This window comes from Cannabis sativa, chromosome 8 (genome assembly GCF_029168945.1).
Source record: "Cannabis sativa cultivar Pink pepper isolate KNU-18-1 chromosome 8, ASM2916894v1, whole genome shotgun sequence".
Classification (NCBI taxonomy): domain Eukaryota; kingdom Viridiplantae; phylum Streptophyta; class Magnoliopsida; order Rosales; family Cannabaceae; genus Cannabis; species Cannabis sativa.
The window spans coordinates 46,474,717-46,495,131 of NC_083608.1; the positions used below are offsets into that span (position 1 = coordinate 46,474,717).

The 20,415-nt window shown below is 27.8% G+C and overlaps 3 protein-coding genes across 3 annotated transcripts; 1 reads left to right on the forward strand and 2 right to left on the reverse strand.

The window, feature by feature from the left end:
• Window positions 1-963: 963 nt before the first annotated feature.
• LOC115700539 (lysine histidine transporter 1) lies at window positions 964-6,544 on the reverse strand. The gene is made up of 8 exons (XM_030628099.2): window positions 5,997-6,544; window positions 5,713-5,891; window positions 5,121-5,510; window positions 4,230-4,623; window positions 3,996-4,101; window positions 3,804-3,895; window positions 2,877-2,945; window positions 964-2,785 (listed from the first exon to the last, which is right to left on the reverse strand). Exons 1-8 carry the CDS (start codon window positions 6,054-6,056, stop codon window positions 2,687-2,689), a joined length of 1,389 nt encoding a protein of 462 aa, XP_030483959.1. The 5' UTR covers window positions 6,057-6,544; the 3' UTR covers window positions 964-2,686.
• LOC115701392 (TLC domain-containing protein At5g14285) lies at window positions 1,158-2,165 on the forward strand. Its single transcript, XM_030629178.2, has one exon. The coding sequence runs from the start codon at window positions 1,158-1,160 to the stop codon at window positions 1,908-1,910; it is 753 nt and encodes a 250-aa protein (XP_030485038.1). The 3' UTR covers window positions 1,911-2,165.
• A 144-nt stretch (window positions 6,545-6,688) lies between the features above and the next one.
• LOC115700540 (lysine histidine transporter 1) lies at window positions 6,689-10,988 on the reverse strand. Its single transcript, XM_030628100.2, has 7 exons — window positions 10,834-10,988; window positions 8,730-8,887; window positions 7,871-8,648; window positions 7,679-7,784; window positions 7,481-7,572; window positions 7,319-7,387; window positions 6,689-7,210 (listed from the first exon to the last, which is right to left on the reverse strand). Exons 1-7 carry the CDS (start codon window positions 10,876-10,878, stop codon window positions 7,112-7,114), a joined length of 1,347 nt encoding a protein of 448 aa, XP_030483960.1. The 5' UTR covers window positions 10,879-10,988; the 3' UTR covers window positions 6,689-7,111.
• Between the last annotated feature and the right edge of the window lie 9,427 nt (window positions 10,989-20,415).

Below are 20,415 nucleotides of genomic sequence, written 5' to 3' on the forward strand. Positions count from 1 at the left end.
TACTTGCTTGCACTCTTCTATTATTCAACTTTTGGCTTTTTCCTTCCAAACACCCGTTTTTGAATTGTCAATTAATATACATATTACAAGTTTGCCTTTTATTTTATTTTATAAATTAATGGATTATTCACTACTTTAATGATTATGGATATAATCAACTAGAGTTGCACCTATATAAAAGCTAGGTCTAGTGTATATATATAAAAAAATGAAAATAAATATTTCATTAACAGTCTTTAAAATTATGGTAGTAATGTTTGGTTTGATGTAAAGGAAAGGTAATAGTAATTTAATAGAATAAAAAGGTAATTAATTATAATATTTAGTTTGTTGTTGGAATAAATACTACAATCAAAATTATTGTGTTTGGTGTGGGAATATAATGAAATAAAAAATTAATTGACCTAAATATTCCTATTATTTTTATTTTTATAATTATAATTTATAAAATATATAATATAAGATAGAATAGACTTTTGAATTTCTTTTATTATATTTTTAATTGACATGTAATTTCTTTTATAATTAATATATTAAATATAATTTCAAATAACTTAATTAAAATTAGAGTCCTAAATGCACATTATAGGAATATGATTTATAAAATTATATATAAATTAAAGAGTAATAAAAAAAATAAAATTCAAAATAAAAAATAAAAAGTGAGTATATAGTTTAAATTTTCAAAAAAAATATATATTTATAAGTTTATAAATATTTTATTTTATATAGTTTATTTGTAAAGAATATGGAGTGGATGTAGTTGTTAGCCTAGTTGGTGAGAGAGAAGCCCATTAAATAACTTTGGGTGGGAAATATGAGTTGAGTTGGTCAATAAAAGAAGAAAAAAAAGCCCACTAAAAAACTCTTATTTTCTTCTTCTTTCAACTTCAAAAACGACATCGTATTAATAATAAGAAATTTCTATTCCCTTTTAACGAGGTTCTTCTTCTTATTCACTTCACCTTCTTCATTGACCATTTATATAGATATTTTTGTCTCTCTGGGTATTTCTAGAATTTATAAACCACTAACATTTGTCTCTAATTTATTAAAAACTCACTCTTTAAATTTCAATAACAAAAAACAAAGAAAAAACCCTAATTTTGATTCTTCCCCAATTTGAAAACCTCAAAAAACAACAATTGAGGGTTTCCATGGAAGAAACCCAATTTCAATCCCCACCGACTCTCCCACTCTTCCTGGGTTTCTTCTTAATCATCTACCTTTCTGCTCAGTTCATCGTCTTCCGAAATTGGAGTCCGAAGATCCGACCCGAAGCTTCAAGTTGCTTAATATCATTCTTCCACGGTACACCGGCGGTTTTCTTAGCCGCCGGTGCGATATTCGCCGACGCAAATCGTGGGTTCGCTTCAGCCAATACTGAATTTCAGAACATTGTTCTCGATTACAGCATAGCTTATTTTCTAATGGATCTTCTTCACTACCTCACCTTCGTTCCCGGCGACGTTCTCTTCATCGGTCACCACTTAGCCACGCTTTTCGTTTTCGTCACGTGCCGGTACCTGGTCTCACACGGGGCTTTCGCTATTCTCTTCCTCCTAATACTGGCGGAGATCACAAGCTTTTGTCAGAACACGTGGACACTCGCCAACGCTAGAAGAAACGACCTTGAATTTGCAGCCAAACTGTATGATCTTTTGTCTCCTCCATTTTATGTTTTGTACTCAATTGTTCGTGGGTTTGCTGGGCCTTATTTTCTCTACAAAATGGGTGTTTTTTACTTGAGTGGCGCTGCTGATGGTGTGATTCCCAGATGGGTTTGTGTGTCTTGGATTGTTGTGGTGTTTACTGCCATTTCAGTTAGTATTCTTTGGATAATTAATCTTTGGATTGAGTTGTACAGAGTAAGAAGAACTGAGAAATTGGAGAAGAAGAAACTTAGATAAATTTATATGAAAGTCTTTATGCATTTTGGTTTCAACTTCAATAAACTTTTTTATTTTTTTGGCTTTACTTTTTCAACAATGTCAATTGGTTAAGGGGGTTGTTCTGTATACTGAATTAGAATTATGGGTTTAGAAGTTAGAATTGATTTAAGTATCAAAATTTGCAGTTAGCTTTGTCTTTTTTTTTTCTCTTTTGTACTTTGGGGGAAAATATTGAATGTATATGTCAGAAGAAAAGCATTTTCCTCTACTAAATTTGTTTTTTATCTTTTGTCCTCTCTCTCTCTCTCTCTCTCTCTCTCTCTCTCTCTCTCTCTCTCTCTCTCTCTCTCTCTCTCTCTCTCTCTCTCCTTTGATCTTAATTTTTGTGTATAATATTACTTATAATTGTTACAACACAATGATTATGAGTTAACCAAAGAGTCAAGTAGTGAGCATAGCAACTTAATAAGCAAGCAAAGCATGTCAATATCTTGAGATTTTTACCTAAAACTATAATCACTACCATATCATGTTCCGAACTATTACAACTACCAAATTTACCACATTAATTTGGGAGCACAACTCTGTTAATTCAATAATAATATAGGTGAAAAGTTACATTTTGGAGGTGTGAAATACTTATGAAAAAAATTATAATTATTCTTTAATAATAAGTTTGATTATAGAATGTATATATGCACTATGCAACATTACATTCAAGTTCAGCATAATAGGGCACGTGACACAACAAACAGAAGAGCCTTATTTATTCTCTTAGGTACATATATAATTTCCTAAGAGTAAAACTTGTAGTCCTTAGCTTGTTTAACGATGGTTGCCATGCCTCCAATGGGTGATAGAATCATTAAAAGAACTCCCAATGTGATGCATATCTGAAAATCATGATTGGTTGGGTTATATCACATTAATTTTCAGTTAAATCATAATTAGAGAGCCTTGTGGCTTTTAAGCTTTTTTACTTACCCAGTTTATCAACCAAGACGGGCTGAACTTCTTTGGTTTGTAAATTGCAAGCCACATAATGCAAGGGAGCTGAAGTTTAAAATCACAACAAATAAATATAACCATATTAGGATACAATACAATCAATCTTTTTCTTAACTTTTACAAGTGATAATATATAGGGGACTTGTATGGTGGGGATGTCAATAATCCTACACTTTAAAAAGATCGCATTTATTGTAATTCATAAGACCATTAACAATGGGAGGTGCAGCTACATAAGTTTGTCAAATGTAGGGGGGTCTCAATATTAATAATGAGTGATGTGGATGTGAGAGAATGAGAATTTTGTGAAATAACAATTGACTGACAGTGGCACAATGGTGCCTACCTTTTTTTTTTCAGAAAAAAATAAATAAAAAATTGATTAGCTCTAAACAGTGTTGCCAACACCAAAACTTGCTCCTACTGAAGCTCTAAACAGTGTTAAATTAGACTGATTAAAGTAAAAATTATTATAATTTTTTTGGAATATTTACAACGTAAATATTTAGTAGTTTACTTAAAAATTCATGTAAATTTTTTGGTAGCAAAAATTCCTATATTATATAATCATTTTGGTGCACTTAAATTCCAATATAAATTTTAACAGCAAAAATAGTCATTTTGTTACTATGTTATCCCTTTATTTTCACTAGCTCAGGGATTAATATTGCATTAAATATGTAATGCGCGCATAAGAATTTAAGTGCAATAAAATAAACAATTTTTGTCACCAAAAAAATATCTACATAAGAATTTTAGCACAATAAAGTGAATTACATATAGATGTTTACCGTAAATTTCTCTATTTTTTTATATATATAGAAAATTAAAGTCTGTCAATTAGGAACGTTAGCACAACTCAAGTAAGAATATATATTTATGAATATAGTATTTTGTGCTTACGAAGTATGTTGTGGGGGAGAAAGCAAAGCCTCCAAAGAATCCCAATAGACCACCAAAGAAAGGGAAGGTCATACCAATGAACATTGTGAATCCTGAAACAAAAAACAAAGATTGGTCCTTTGTTAGAATATGCAAGTAAGTCTTAAACAAAAACTTTAACAAAACAAAAAAATAACTTAATTTTGTACATACCAACGTATACATTCCTAGAGATGAACCGAAGGTACCAAGTAGGCCTAAATTTCAGTTTCTTCACCAATACGGTTTCGATCATATCAAATACTGGCATTGCATATAGCTAAAAGTAACCAATCGAATGTTAGATGGAGCGTCTAAAATCTAACATCCAATATATAATTGAATTTAATTTGGATAGAACTAAAAACAAACATTGTATGTGATCCAATAAACAACCTTAAAACTTACCTGGTAGCTTCCGATAACATGGACAACAACAAACATGTTTGCCGTTATGATTAGCCATTTGGGTTTTTCTAATGTGATCAAAATGTTGTCGTCGATTTTGTCACCAAACACATAGTATCCAATGAATGCTACCGGGAAATAGCACAATGCCACTACTAAATAGGCTATGAGGACTCCATTCCACATAGGACCTTTAGATGGCTTTTCTGGTGTTGAAGGTATGGTTGCCTGGATCTCCAACACCACATTGTGCCCTGCATAGGCGAAAGCCACATCTCCCAATGCACTCAGGAAGTTAAACACTCCATCTTTTGTGTTTGATGCTCTGCTGTTGTATGTAACATCTGGTTGAACACCCCTATGCACTGAAGCCCCCCATGCAATTGTAGAGTAACTACAAATACAATCAAAAACACTCTTAAAAAACAGAATCTGTATACATACATAAAGAAAGAAAGAATAGTGTGGTGCTTATTTAGAACATATAGTATTTTTAAAAATTAATAAAACAAAAATATGTAATTTTAAGAAAAAATTTTGTTTTGGGCTTGGTTGAGTCGACCCTAAGCGTAGATATAGCTTATCTTTACCTAGGATTGACTCTCGTAACTTATGCAATATTAATAGTTGTAACTCTGATGTAAGGAAAACAGTATGAAGTATCGACTGAAGCAAAGTTATAAACAACCTTTTGTTGCGGGAGCATTGTTAGTGGACACCAGTGGTACCTAATACCTTTAGATATGTTGTTTTGCAATTGGCTAGTAATACTCGCTAAAAGTTATATTAAACTATATGAGACACCATATTTATTTGGACCAATAGCTATATAAACACGTAGAAAGATGTTAGGCACTAGTGCCTTTCAGCATTTCTCTTGTTGTGGCGTACCTTAAAGACATGACTGCGGCCGCTAAAGAGACACCGGAGATGGAGTTGAAGTTGGGAAGATGAGCAAGAAAAAAATGACAAGAGGCGAAGATCATAATGAACTCGGTGAGATTGATATGAGTGCATTTTTTGTGTTCGCAGACTGAAAGGTAAACTTTCTGCAGAGATTTTCCTCCTGTCACCATGTAAACTATGTCCACCCCAACTTCACAAATTAGTTGCTGAGGCACCACAATCCATAGCCCAAGCTTCTCACCAAATGCATACTGACCCAACTCATGGTATCTGTCAAACCTTCTCCCAGGCACCATTTCATGCATTTGAACCATTTGCCATAAGGTGAAGAGAGTGATAACCCATGAGAGTATCATAATCACCACTCCAGGTCCCCTGAAAATTCAACACAGTCAATACCAATTTTCCAAGAAAATAGCATTTTTCAACAGTCTATTTTTACTCCATTTATCTTATTGGGGTGTTTAGTGTAAGATTTTCGCCTTGAGATTAAGGAAATCTCAAACTTAAGTATTTAAATTAATGAACTGAGCTCACTTAATCATAAGTCTTCCCCATTATTTTATTATTAGCTTACCACCCGAGTTGTGACATGGCGAAAGGAAGACTTAGAACACCAGCTCCTACCATGGCAGTGACATTGTGGAAAGCAGCATACCACCATTTTGCATTTCTTGATGAAGTAATTGGAAGCCAATCATCAATATCCTTTTGCTTATCCAAGTTTACATCTTTCAACAATTCTTGATCAGTTTTCTGTTATACACACCAAGTAATAAGCAAATCTAAAAATAATCAAAACTAGAGGTTTGAACAAACTCATGATCACAACTCAATCATCTTAAAAATTGATCTGCTTACACTGCTGAGGGTGTTAGAGGTCTTGTCCAAGTTTTGATCTGAAAAATCTTGACTTTCCATGACAACAAGAGTCTTTCACTGAAATCTTTTCAAAGAGTAGAGAAAATAATCATGTTATGTTTTTCTTTTTCTTAGAATAGAATGTGTTAAAGGAAGTAATATTAGGAAATAGGAAATATCGATGGTGATTTTGGAAATAGCTCTTAAAGTTGGCTTTTCTTTGTGTTAGTCTTCTTTTGGAGAATATCTCATTCGGTCAATGAAAAGTGATGACATCACCTATTTACTCACCAAAATGAACTAAAGAGAAGAAAATGGCTCATCAAATCATGTGTGCATATATAATCTTAAATAAGAAAATTTAGCCAATTCTAAACCAGTGATTTATACAAAAAAAAATATCTAGTTGTGAATATGAGTTGGAAAATAGCTGGTTTTGTTTGTATTAGTAGAAAAATGGTTTACCTTATTTATTACAATTGGTTGAACTGTGTTATTCAAAGTTATGGCCGTCCTTATGATAGCAATATCTTGTCATGAAATAGTTGTAAATTAGTGACTATATTTGATATCATATATTTTGGATTTACAATTCTACCATGTAAAGTCTCATAATAGAGTCTTTGATATGAATGAACATTTTTGCTAGTCATTGAAATTTTCAATTATAAGGTAAAACCACCACAAAAAGATGCCAAAAGGAAAAAACCAAAACTCCCACAAAAAAAAAAAAATTTAATAATGAAATTGGAACAAATGGTTTAAATTCATACACTAGAATAATAAGAATATGTGTATATTTAAAATAAGGCAAGACTTTCACACACCTCTAGCAAAGAACAACCATAAAAAGACATTAAGTGACTGTATACATACAAAAGCACACACTAAGAGAAACAACCATAAAAAGAACTAAAAGTCTTGAGAAAGCTCCAATGATGACGAAGATGATGATTCAGACTCATGCCGAGATTTTTCATTTCGAAAAATCAGTCAGACAGTTCAAAAAGAGAACTCAAATCCATGTTGTGTTTGTTATCATTTTTGACTGGTTTACCTTTTTTTTTTTTCTACAAACAAAGTTTGGACACTTTAAGCTAAGAGATTAGAAATAATTAAGAGTAAAACTTGTAGCCTTTGGAGCTGATTATGATTTGTCTGAGTCCTCCAATTGGTGCTAAAGTCATCAAAAGTACTCCAAATACAATGCAAGTCTGCAATGAATGAATGAAACAGTTTTATGTAAAGATTATATCCCAAAATAATCTAAGTTTAATCACATAAAAAAATGAAGAAGGAAGAAAGAAAGAAGGTGAACTTACCCAATTAGCCCACCAAGACAAGCCAAATCTTTTTGGTTTGTAGATAGAAAGCCACATTATGCAAGGGAGCTGTAAATTGAAACATAGTGAAAATATAAGATCAGAACTTTGAAAATTGTAAAGGAACTAAACGAAAAGGATGAATTAGAAAGGATTTCTTACAAAGTAAGTTGTTGGGGCAAAAGCAAATCCACCAAAAAATCCAAGAAGACCACCAAAGAAAGGGAAAGTCATGCCTATAAACATAGTCAATGCTGCAATATAGAGAGAAAAAAGAAAATTTTATATCTTAACTAAAGAGAAAAACACTTATTCGAACTAATTTTCATGGACTGAAAAATGAAGTGAGAAACTACTTACCAACATAGAGGTTTCGAGTAATGAAACGAAGCATGAAAGTTGGCCTGAAGTTAAGCTTCTTAACAAGAACAGTTTCTATCATGTCGAATACGGGCATTGCATAAATCTAAAGAAAGAATAAAAACAGAGAAAATCAGACTAAAAAGTACAAGAATAAGGCAAAAAATGAAGAAGAGAGGTTGAAAAAATTACCTGATAGCTTCCAATAACATGGACAACAACGAAAAGGTTAGCCATTCCAATCAACCAAGCAGGTTTCTCCAATGAGATAAGAATGTTATCTTCAACTTGGTTACCAAAAATCCAATAACCAATCAAAGCAACTGGGAAATAACACAATGCAACCACTATATAAGCCACAATAACTCCTCTCCACATTGGACCCTTAGAAGGTTTCTCGGGTGTTGATGGAATTGTAGCTTGAATCTCGAGCACCACATTGTGACCAGCATAGGCAAATGCAACATCTCCTAATGCAGTAAAGAAGTCTAACACAACACCCGTGTTAGTTGTCGCCTTGTAGCTATAATCTACATCACTCTGAACACCCTTATCAACAGAAGCTGACCAGGCAATGGTGGAGTAACTCAAAGACATAACAGCCGCACACAATGAAACACCAGAGATGGAGTTGAAGTTAGGGAGATGCGAGAGTACAAAGTGAACAGAGGCAAAGATCATAATGAAGTAAGTCAATTTGATGTCTTTACAATCTTTGCAAACAACATCATGAAACTTCTTTAGTGATTTTCCACCAGTGACCATGTAAACAATGTTGACACTAACTTCAACAATGAGCTGTTGAGGCACAACAATGTAAAGACCAAGCTTTTCCCCAAATGCATGCTGACCCAATTCGTGATATCTGTCGAATCGCTTACCCGGAACCATTTCATGCATTTCAACCATTTGCCATAGTGTGTACAATGTTATGATCCATGAGAGGATTAGTACTGCAACACCAGGTCCCCTGAAAAAGGTTTTAAGTAATTTTTGTTAGTGAAATGTTCTATGTGAAAAGTTTGTGTTGAAAGTTGAAGTTGAAACAGACCAGCCTAGATGTGCCATAGCATAAGGGAGACTGAGAACACCAGCTCCAACCATGGCAGTGACATTGTGGAAAGCAGAGTACCACCATTTTGCATTCCTTGAAGATGTGATTGGTAGCCAATCGTCTATGGCTTTCTGCCTTCTTATTTTTTCATCATCCTATTATTCATAACACTTTGTTTAATTAGTTCTTTCACAAATAATAGTAAAAACTCAATTGTTTTAATTCAAAATTGAATGATGCTAAGAGACACTTTTGGTTTGGTGTGCTGGTGACTTTTTAGTTTAGTCAAAGTGATTTGATATCACATGTTTTGTTCCCAAATATGTGGTGGTTCTAAGTCAATGATGTATATTATGAAAATCAATAACATTTTTTCAACTTTTATCAATAATTTTTAAAAAAGAGGAAGTTTCAAAATAAAAAATACAGCTTTGAAAAAAAAATATTAAAAATATGAAATCTGAACAAAATTACAAAATTACAAAAGAGCATAGTATAGTTTTCTTTTTTAATTAACGATTACAAGTTTGCAACTAAATTTTCTAAATTTTAAATTGTTACAAAATTATTACAAACTGTTATCATTTAAAAAAAAAAAAAAGAGTAAGTCTATGCACTAATAATTTCAATGATTTGGGCAAATCATTTTAAGTAAATATAATATCAAATGAAATTCCACTATATGTTTCAAATCCAATCCAAATAAAAATTGGATAATATTGAACAATTATTTGATTAATTTAAGGATAATTTTTATTGCTAAAAGCAGGAAAATAATCAATTCTTGGGAAGGTAATAAATTAATTTCCTAAAAAGTTGATCAAATTAATTGAAACAAAACAAGAATGTCTATAAAAAGAAAAATGTAATATATGGTGAATCATGTCCACATGCTCTGAAACATTAAAACGGTAATATTCTATAATAAGATAATAAAAAACTAGTATGGTTAATTGGTAAATCATGCATGTCACTGAAAACTTATCCAAAATAAAGAATAATAGTATTTAATAAGTAAAATAAAAATGAATTTTAATAAATATAGATGTGCCAGCTAATGAATGTTGAAAATGAATCTCTGGACCATTATTATTAAATCATAAATTATAATAGTAAACAAAGTTATGACATAAATAGTGGCACCAATTTATGAGAAACGATTACTATATTATCCAATATTATAATTAATTTTAATTTAAGAAAAATCTTGTCAAATATCATTTTAAAGAGAAACATCATTAACAAAATTTTATTTGTGAGTTCAATAATATAAATTTAAATAAATATACAATTGGAAAAAAGAAGTAAAGGATAATAGATTGAGTTTGTATTCAAAAAATAGGGGTTGCCCATCTTATTAGAACAACCATGTGAAATTGAAAAAGTCTTTGTTTGTTTGGTTGTTTGTTTATTTATTTTTTAATTTTTATTATTATTATTTTCAAAAAAGAAAAAGAAAAAAGGAAAAGTCCAACTTGGAATTAAAGGAAAAATGAGCGAAATGAAAGTAGTAGCGTATGAAGGCGATTGAGTAGAGAAGAGATAGTTATCAAAGGCCAAAAATTAAAGCCACGTGGGAACTAATATTACAATTTTTTTTTTGAGTGTTAATATTACAATATTATATTTGTAGCAGTCAACTATATTGGATATTTATTATATATATTTTTAAATTATTATAATATATTTATATGAAAATAATTTTATAATGTTTCTTCCAGCCAAAAAAGAATAATTATATAATATTTATGTTAATATTTTTATATCTGTTTTCAGCTCATTAAACAAAATACTCAGCAAAGAGAAGAGAAACATGTCTTAATTTATTAAAAAAGAAAAAAAAAATTGTTCGTCAAAAACAAAAATGGCTGAAAATTCAATCTGACCATATGATTCTTATATTCAAATATTTTTATATCAAGAAATGTTTTTGTAATATATACAATGAAGATTATGATGATAAACAATACACACAAAACCAAAATACACACAAAAAAGACAAGAAAAAACTAAAAGAAGCCAAATTTCAAAGAGAAAAAAAATGGCTATAAACATATTTTATAGAACATGAAAGAGATGATATATATATATAAATAAATACCTGATCACCATAGTTGGTCTGATTGGTGGGAGCTTGAGTTCCCATGGCTTCTTGTTTTTGTATTTTTCAGTATTGAGTTTTATTTTTTTTTAGAAGAACAAAAACTCAAAGAAAAATTATTTATAAAAAGTGTAGTTCTCAAGAGTTTTTAGACCAACTAAACTATGTATATATAGACAAAAAAATCACTAGCTACTTGTCATTTGAAAATAAAAAATATATTTTTTTATTAATTTTCAATTTTATTTTTTGTTTGACTTCATAGTCTAATTATTTTCTGTAGAGAAAAAAAAATCAAAAATGAAAATGACCCACATGATATTCTGGCTTAAAATAAGCAGATGAGTCACATTCTAATGAAATTTCGAGGAAATCAATAATATTAATTATGATTTTACTTTTTTAGATGATTTGCATAACAAAAATGAAGATATTGGAAAGTAAATAATAACTGTACTGTTTTCTAAAATTGATATACATCATTATCTTTAAAATATTAAATTAATAGCTAAGGACCAACAACTGAAATGAGGATTTGAAAACAAAATATTAACTCTCACTAATTAAAAATAGCAAATTATTATTTATATATAGAGAGATATATAAATATAGAAAAATATAGGTGTATATACATATAGACCATTTAAATATATTACATATAATAAAAATGAATTTTATTATAGCCGACAACCTTTTACCAAAAAACTGGTATAGATTTTTTTTTTTTTTTTAAAAAAAAAAAACAGGTGGAAATTATATCTAATTTGTAATTACTATAATATGCATCTTTATTTAGCTATTATTACTATATATATTGACAATGTGTAATAATTATTATAAATCTTGCAATAGACATTTATACAGTAAATGATTATTAATTAGATGGGGTATTTATAGGAAATGGGAAAACAGAATAAATACCTTTTTTTTATTATTGATAATAATAAAAAAGTTGAATTTCAATTTATATATGACCATTTCTTTTTTAAGAAAATGCCAGCTTTTTTTTTTTTTTTTTTTCTGAATAGAAAATGCCAGCTTATTACTCTACATCTACATTTACGTGTATAGATGATGCTATATATAATTGATTGGTATATATGTTATTATTATTATTATTATTATTAATGTGATGAATAAAATTGATGAATATTAGAAATGCAACTTGTAGCGATAGTATGGCAAGTTTCATGTGAAACTGCTTATTATATAAGACATGATGATCCTGATCACCATGCATTTATGTTCCTTATTATATATATTTATAAGGAATTATTATATATAAGAAATTATTTTTTAATTTTTTTTAAAAAATTTACGGTTTGAGTTTTTTAGATAGTTTCTCTAGTAGTATTTTCTATGTGGGTAGCTATACTAGTTGCTATTGTGTGAAATTTCGTAAAAATGTAAAAAAAAAATAAAAAAATTATTTTAAAGTGTAAAAATAATAATAAAAAAACCCTGTATAATATATCCATATTGATATTTTTTTTGTATATTATAAAAATTATTTATAATGTTTTGTAATTAATATTTATTATTCACCTAATCAATTCACCTCCCACACTAATTAATTAACAATCCTTTTCAAGAACATACATTATTCATTTATCAAAATTAATACATATAATAGCTCTCGTGAAGAACACTTATTTTTCATGTGAACGTATTATTTATAAAATAATAATATATGTACTATATATACATAATTTATTTTTACAAGCATACATTAATTTATTTTATTTTCTTAAATTTTTTATGTTGAAATTTGGATTTTCATAAATATATATAGCTAGATAAAATTAAACATTTCTATCTTTATTTTTATTTTCTGAATAATTTTTATTTTATTTAGTGTGGGTGAAAATTGATTTCCCATATCTTATGGTATCAATGAATCTATAACACTTTTGTTCTCTTCAGCCACCTTCAATTTATCCATACAATGTACCTATATATAACCTCTTTTGGTATCATAATTTCTGATCTGATCAATTAATAGTAATATCAATGCTTACGTTTCTTCAGTTATAAATAATTAGCTAATTAGGGTTTTTATCCATGAACTTTGACATTTATTAAATTATGCCCCTGAACTTTTAAGGTCGTTAAAAATGCTCTCTGAACTATTGAGATTGTTGAATTTAAGGACTTTTATCTAATTTTAGTAAAAAAAGTCTAACATGAATGAAAATTCAGGAGACATGATTTAGTACATATCAAAGTTTGAGAGGTATGATTTGATAGATATCAAAGTCTGGGGAGCATGGTTAGTACATAAATAATCGCTGAAATAGTAAAATTAAGTGAAATTAGACAAAATTCCTTCAATCTAATAATCTTAATAGTTTATGGGAAATTTTTAATGGCCAAAAAAATTCAGGGGCATGATTTAGTACATGTCAAAATTTGAGGGGTAAAAATCCTAATTAGCCTAAATAATTTACATTTATAATATATACATATATAAGAATAATTAGCATTTGTGTTTTTTGATCCGTTTTATACTACCAAGTTGTGTCTTATATAGTGTACGATTTATTAATAATACTCTTTGGAATATAATTTTTTACAATAACGTAATTCTTCCAATACATTTTATTCAATTTTATTGTATGCAAATTAAATGTGTGAAGTATTGGATGGTAATTGATAAATATTTAAATTAAATACGTTATTTACACTTTTAATTACGTTAATGAATAATAGAAATAATTTTTTATAATATATTTATATTTTTATTTTTAATTTTTTAATCATTAGTACAACTTGTGAAATAAAATGTTTTCTCAAAAAAAAAAAAAACTTGTAAAATTATTTAATTTACATCTATTTATCAATTATTATCTATATTGTCACTTTTTTTAATTACAATAAAATTAAATATAATATGATAGAAAGACTACGTTTATATTATGTAAAAGTTATATTATGCACCATTACAATTTAAACTATAATGGAATAATCTTAACATCTTTTAATTGGACACAAATTAATTTTACAATTTATAACTATAATTTTTATAATTGCTATTATGATTTTTCTTTTGAGGATTTGGTTAAATATCGCTTAAAAATACACTTTTAAATCATTTTTTTTAGGTCAACTTTTTTACTTTGATGTATAGTAAAAAAATATATATTCATATCATATGTGTTGCCTTTCACTAAAATTTTGAATATAGAACTAATTAAATCTAATTTATTATTTTGTTAGTTGACAAAGAATATTATATCATAGTTCCCAATATAAACAAAATATATGCATTTATTCTAAAATGTAATAAATAAAATTTATGTATTAGATTTTATTAAGATATACAATAAATATGTAATTATAAATAGGTATGCTGTGCTAATCTACTATAGCTAGTATAAATATGTAATATGCAATGAAAAAAAAAATCTGGGAAATTAATAAATCATTATTTTGTAAAAATTCAAGTAATATATATGTTAGTGTATATATATAATGAAGTGCATGTTGTTGCTTTCAGTGATGTGTTCCTATCTTTTAATAAGAAGTTAGACCACAAAAATAAAATAAAACTATATATAATATATCAGTATAAATAATAAGATCGAAGGGAATACACTCAAAATTATAATTATAATATATTGTCTACATTCATATTACCAATATGAAAACTAATTTACATTATACGTTTCTTTAAATATTTTACAAAGAACGAAAACGACGTCACAAAATGTGCATAGTTTATTTAGCAATAATAATATCTTCTTTTTTTTTTTTTTTTTTTTTTTTTTTTTTTATAATAATATCTTCACCATATTTTGGGACACCTATTTATAGATTAGTTTTTTACTTTTAGATTTTAAATATTACTTTATAAGGATTTGTTATTGGTTTTTGTTGTTATTTGACGTCTTAGTTCGGCATCCCAAGTTAAAATTTGGAAGTTTAATTAGACTTTGAAATGATTTTAAGCCATTTTTGGTGTCCATTTGACGAGTCGTCTTCATCACTAGAATCAGCTCATCGAGGAGAATAATATATACTAAGTCATTTTGCCCGACACACTATTTTTTTAGGGGATGTTTTTGTAGATCTGTCCTTTTCTAGCGATATCGTATACCGTTTTGACAAATAGTTCGCTTTGATGTGATCTACTCGTCGAGGTGATTGTTTTGATATATCACTCCTATTTTTTGTGGTATTTCTAGTACACCAATTTAAACCACTACTAATAATTAATGTGTACTACTTAAGTGAGATTTTTGAACTCTAAAATTTAAAAATAGTCATGTTATATGTCGTTGGACTCATTTTGAATGTAGAATGTAATGATAATAATTATTTAGCCATTTGATGGTATAGGTGGGATGATATCTAAGATTGGACTAAACAATTAAAGCTCAAGACTTAAGAATCTGTACAGGAACTGAATTGAACATGAACTCACATAATTTGTGCAAGTTTTTCATGTATGCACATCTAATTTTTTCTCTATATAAATAAATGATTTTATTTTTTTAATTAGTTGCTCTGTATAATATCTTTTTCTTAGATATAGGATGCAGATGTAGATAGGCAATGTTTTAATTATGTTTTTCTGAGTTTTAATTTGTTTGACTTTGAATATAACTGGAAAAATTCAAAGTTAAAGGTAATTCAACTAGATCAAGCAATTCACCTATCTGTAAATTTTAAAGGAAATAATACTTGATCTTTGGGTATTTTTTTGAGTTTTAATCTTTGTCTATTTTTTTCCTTTTTATGTTCAGTCGATTCGTTAGCTGTAAAAAGAAAAGAAAGGATATGGATGTTATAATCATTACAATGAGGAAAGGAAAAAATACTTTAATTGAAAATTTATAAGAATTTGAGGTGCATCAATATCTTCTAACTATTACATAATGTGGTTTAAAAGTTGTATGATATTCTAATAAGACCTGAAAATTGAAAAATGTATTATAATATGCTTGGAATGAATAGATTTAGTTCCAAATGATTGGCTTAAAACTTTGCAAGGATTTCTCTCTGGTTTTAGATGTTGAATAAAAATAGAGTATGTAATTATTGGTTAGAAAATTAATTTTATCTTTGTACTAGCTTTGTAATAATGTTTGGAAGGGATGATATATATGAGATAGGGGTATTGTTCTTCTTTCAAATACTTTTTCGTACAATATTTAGAGTCTATAGAGAAAGGAAGTTGGAGTGGAAATATGAGTAAGTATTGAACTTCATTTTCCTTTGGCTTTTTTAGAACATAAAGTTTGCTCATCATCATGAAATTATATAATTGCTTTGTTGTACTATGAATATGCACATTCACTACTGCATATGCATAACAGAATATTTTACTTTTCTTTATTTATTGAATCTCATTCTTTTCAGTTTCCTTGTAGAGTGTTTAAATGATATTAATTTAAGATTCCACTGCAAATATATTTTATATATATACATATACGAATGCTCTTTTAATCAATTTTCCCACACACTTTATTTAATATATCCGATTTAATTAAATATTAAAAAAAAGTAAATACTATTTTAAATCTGTATTTTGCAAAAGTTATCAATTGGACCCTCTGTTTTGTTAAATGACAAAATAAATCTTGTATTTTTCAAAATGGTATAAATAAGACCCCGAGCTTAATTTTTGACAACTTTTTTTTTAGTATAACCAACTTAAAGGCAATTTCTAACACGAACTAATACAGAAAATGTAAACAGTTTTATCATAACACATTTAGATTGGATTATTATTAAGTTTTATTTTTATAAAAAATCAGTTCAGGGTCCTATTTGTATCATTTTAGAAAATACAGAGTCCATTTTGTCATTAAACAAAATAGAGGGTCCAATTAATAACTTTTACAAAATACAAGGTCTAAAATGGTATTTACCCATTAAAAAATAATATTTAATCTAATTTAATTATTAGATATTCAATATTTAACGGTTACTTGTTATTAGATAAGATTGATTTAGACTCTCTGTTTTACAAAAGTTACTAATTGGACCTTATGTTTTGTTAAATGACAATAAAATGGACCCTGTGTTTTTTAAAATAGTACAAATAGGACCCTGAATTGATTTTTTGTCAAAATAAAGTTTAATTATAATCCGATCTAAAAGTGTTATGACAAAACTATTTACATTTTTTGTATCTGTTCGTATTAAGTATTGTCTTCAAGTTGGTTGTATTAAAAAAAAGTTGTTAAAAATTAAGCTCGGAGTCTTATTTTTACTGTTTTAAAAAATACAGGGTCCATTTTATCATTTAACAAAACACAGGGTTTAATATGTAACTTTTACAAAATACAAAGTCCAAAATAATATTTACCCATAATTTAACTAGAATTGAAAATCATGATTTTGGGAGCTCTCTTGTAACATGAATTAAAACAATTTATATTTATGTGTATATGAATCTCATTAATCCGTTTCAAAAAAAAAAAATAATAATAAAAACCTGGTCAAGTTGATGACGTATATAACAAGGATAAATATGAGTGTATATATATCCTTTGGAAAGGTAAGAAAATGCCAAAATGTATACGTACGTACGGTGGTTAGTACTAAAAATGATATATTATATAATATGTATTTTGTCTTGTAATATAAGAAGATTCAAAACTAAAGATCTCCTCGATTAAATATTATTCCAATCCCACTTATAATATACAATACAATTGAAAACACTATATTGTAATATATGCATATATATATATAGATATATCTAGCTATATATATGTCCCACCAATATATATCTATCTATCTTGATCGTATTATGCTTTGGATTTTGGGTTAGTTATTTTCATATACAATTTTCGTGTTATATATTTTATAAATTATATATATATATTTTTATCTTTATATATTAAAAGTGCCTATCTAACGGCATTTCTTGGTTTAACATTCTTGATTTAACAGAATATACTTAAAAATAAAAGAATATTCTGTTAAATTTAACGATTAGGTTTGATCTCCCGTTAAAAAATAAACCCAATAATTAAACCAAAAAATTAAATAATCTTTTAAATAAACCATCTTTTAAATATTAATAATCTCTTTTTAAATTAAAAAAATCATCTTAGCCACATATCTCTCTAACAAACCTATTTTGGGAGAATATTAATAATTTTTTTATTTATTTTTTAAAAAAGAAAAATATAGATAAAATATCTAGAAAAGATAATAAAAAAAAAAGATGAAATAGGCTAAAATTAGTATTTACCTTATATGTTTGTGCTTATTTTTAGTTTTATTTTTAATTTTACCACCAAGAGGAGAAGGTTGAAAAATATTAGAATATGAAAATATTATTGGTGCTTATTAGTAATTTGCAAAGAATGTGAAAGTCTATAAATATATAGTTGTGTAGCTATTATTAAATATGAAATGAGATAATAGAACTTTTTTCAATTAGAAGATTAATGTACATTTTATTATTAATAACATACATTATTATAACACAATTATGTTTTACTTATTAAATATACTGACACATATTTTATTTTTATAAAACAAATCGTTCAAATAATTATACTATTTTAATTATTAATTAAAATAAAAAAAACTAAAATATTAAATAAAACTAACACTACGTGGCTTGGCACGTAACAATCACATAGTATATATATATATATCAAGTAGTAGTGGTGGTATATAGATAAATATATATATATATAGTGGATTCTACCTCATTGGATCATCATTTTCTCATCTCTTCTAGCTAGTGAGGCTGTCTAGTTTGATTTTTAAAACCAAATCCATATATTATAGAATGAAAAGGTGGACTTAATAATTATCTCTTATAAATATCAACACTTTTTCTCTTTTCTTTGATAAAGCTCATAATTATATAGCTAGCCTTCTTTTTAATTTGGCAACTACTATTATATATATACATTATTTAGTCTTTAAAGTGTATGATTATGAAAAATGGGAGCCTATTAAAACTGCGGAATACTTTATAATCATATTTTTTTTCTTATATTATTCTAATAATCATATATGAAAAAGTCAATATTGGCTTAATATATATAATAATATATTTTCTTTTTTAATTTATATGTGATGTAATTAAGTTCATATATGTTGTGAATGTTCTTTGCACGTTCCTAAGATTCCACCGAAATTGTAGACTTATAAAAATTCAGTTCAGTTGGTTTGACCCTAACGACCCACCAAAATGAAAGAGTACACTACACTATTACTCATTATTGGTCTTTTCATAATTTGGATTGGACTAGATTAAATTAGATTATACCGAAAATAATTCAGCATTTAGTTTTGAATTAATTGAATTATTTTGTTTTCTTTTGAAAAAATAGAATTTCAATTAAAATATGTATAATGATAAGAAATAAAATCTAATTTAAATTATAAAATAAAATAGTAATCTTTTTATAAAAAAAATAAAATTACATTTTTAAGAAGTAATACATTATATATAATTAAATATATATGATACTTATAATTAAATTTATAATTACATGTTTAACATTGATCACCTTATACATGTTCTATCATCCTAATTTAAAATCTGAAAAGTGAGAATTGGGAATGCTAAAATTGGATAAACTAGATTTCGATGTGAAACGAAAGTATTTGCATAGCCTTTGTGACATTTAGATTATTGTTTAAAGCTGATTATATGTTAATCTATCTCAAAGATAATTAGATAACATGTGATTTAGGACCTAAAAGATCTGAAAAGAGTTAGGTTAATTTTTATAATCTGTCATTCACATTAAGAAAGAGAATAATAATTAGCATTAACAATTGGGTAATTAAATCAACAGGATAATTTTCCCTAATTTCTCATCCTTGATTAAACACCTTAATTGCTTTCTTTGATTTTCTTGTTTTTCTTTATTTTAAAATCTATCAAAATTATTTATCTACCAAATAGAATCATAAGTCTAATTTAGTGGTATTCAGTTCAATTTCCTGTGGTTCGACTTCACCTGCGTGAGTTTACTACTTGATTACTTGCACTTGCGTATTGTCTATAAATTTCGTAACAGAAGGATCTATAGCCCATGTTCTAAAAGCAATTTATAGTTCCAAAGGACCTTGATATTGAGGTCAGCTCGTTGACCAACATTAAGTAGCAGATTGGGGAAAACCTTAAAGCCTATTTTCAATGGATGATGGAGGCAACAACCAAGACGAAAGTTAATGATGACATGAAATTATTGGCCCTGCAGCCAGAAAATTTGACATGATCCTTGTTTTGGAACGAGATGCAAAGACAAAGATCTGACACTTTGTCAAATTTTTTTATGAGGGCCCAAGATTTCATCAGTCTAGAAGATGCTTACATGTTTTCAGAGTTGTTCTGACACCTTCAATCGATGTCAGTAATTTTTCAAATGCACGGCAACTCCTTATTCCGTCTATTGTTCCTCTCAGAACACATTATACAACCCCTACATTCTACAGACCCGCAACCTTAGGGGTTTGTGCTTGGACAGTCTAGTTTTCTGGCTTCAGGGTGGCACAAACCGGATGTAGTGTCATTCTCGGATATACACAGATGAGCCAACAAATGGAAATTTTGAAATCAAACGTAAGTCAGTCCTGGAGCAAAAGAAGTGGAAAAAG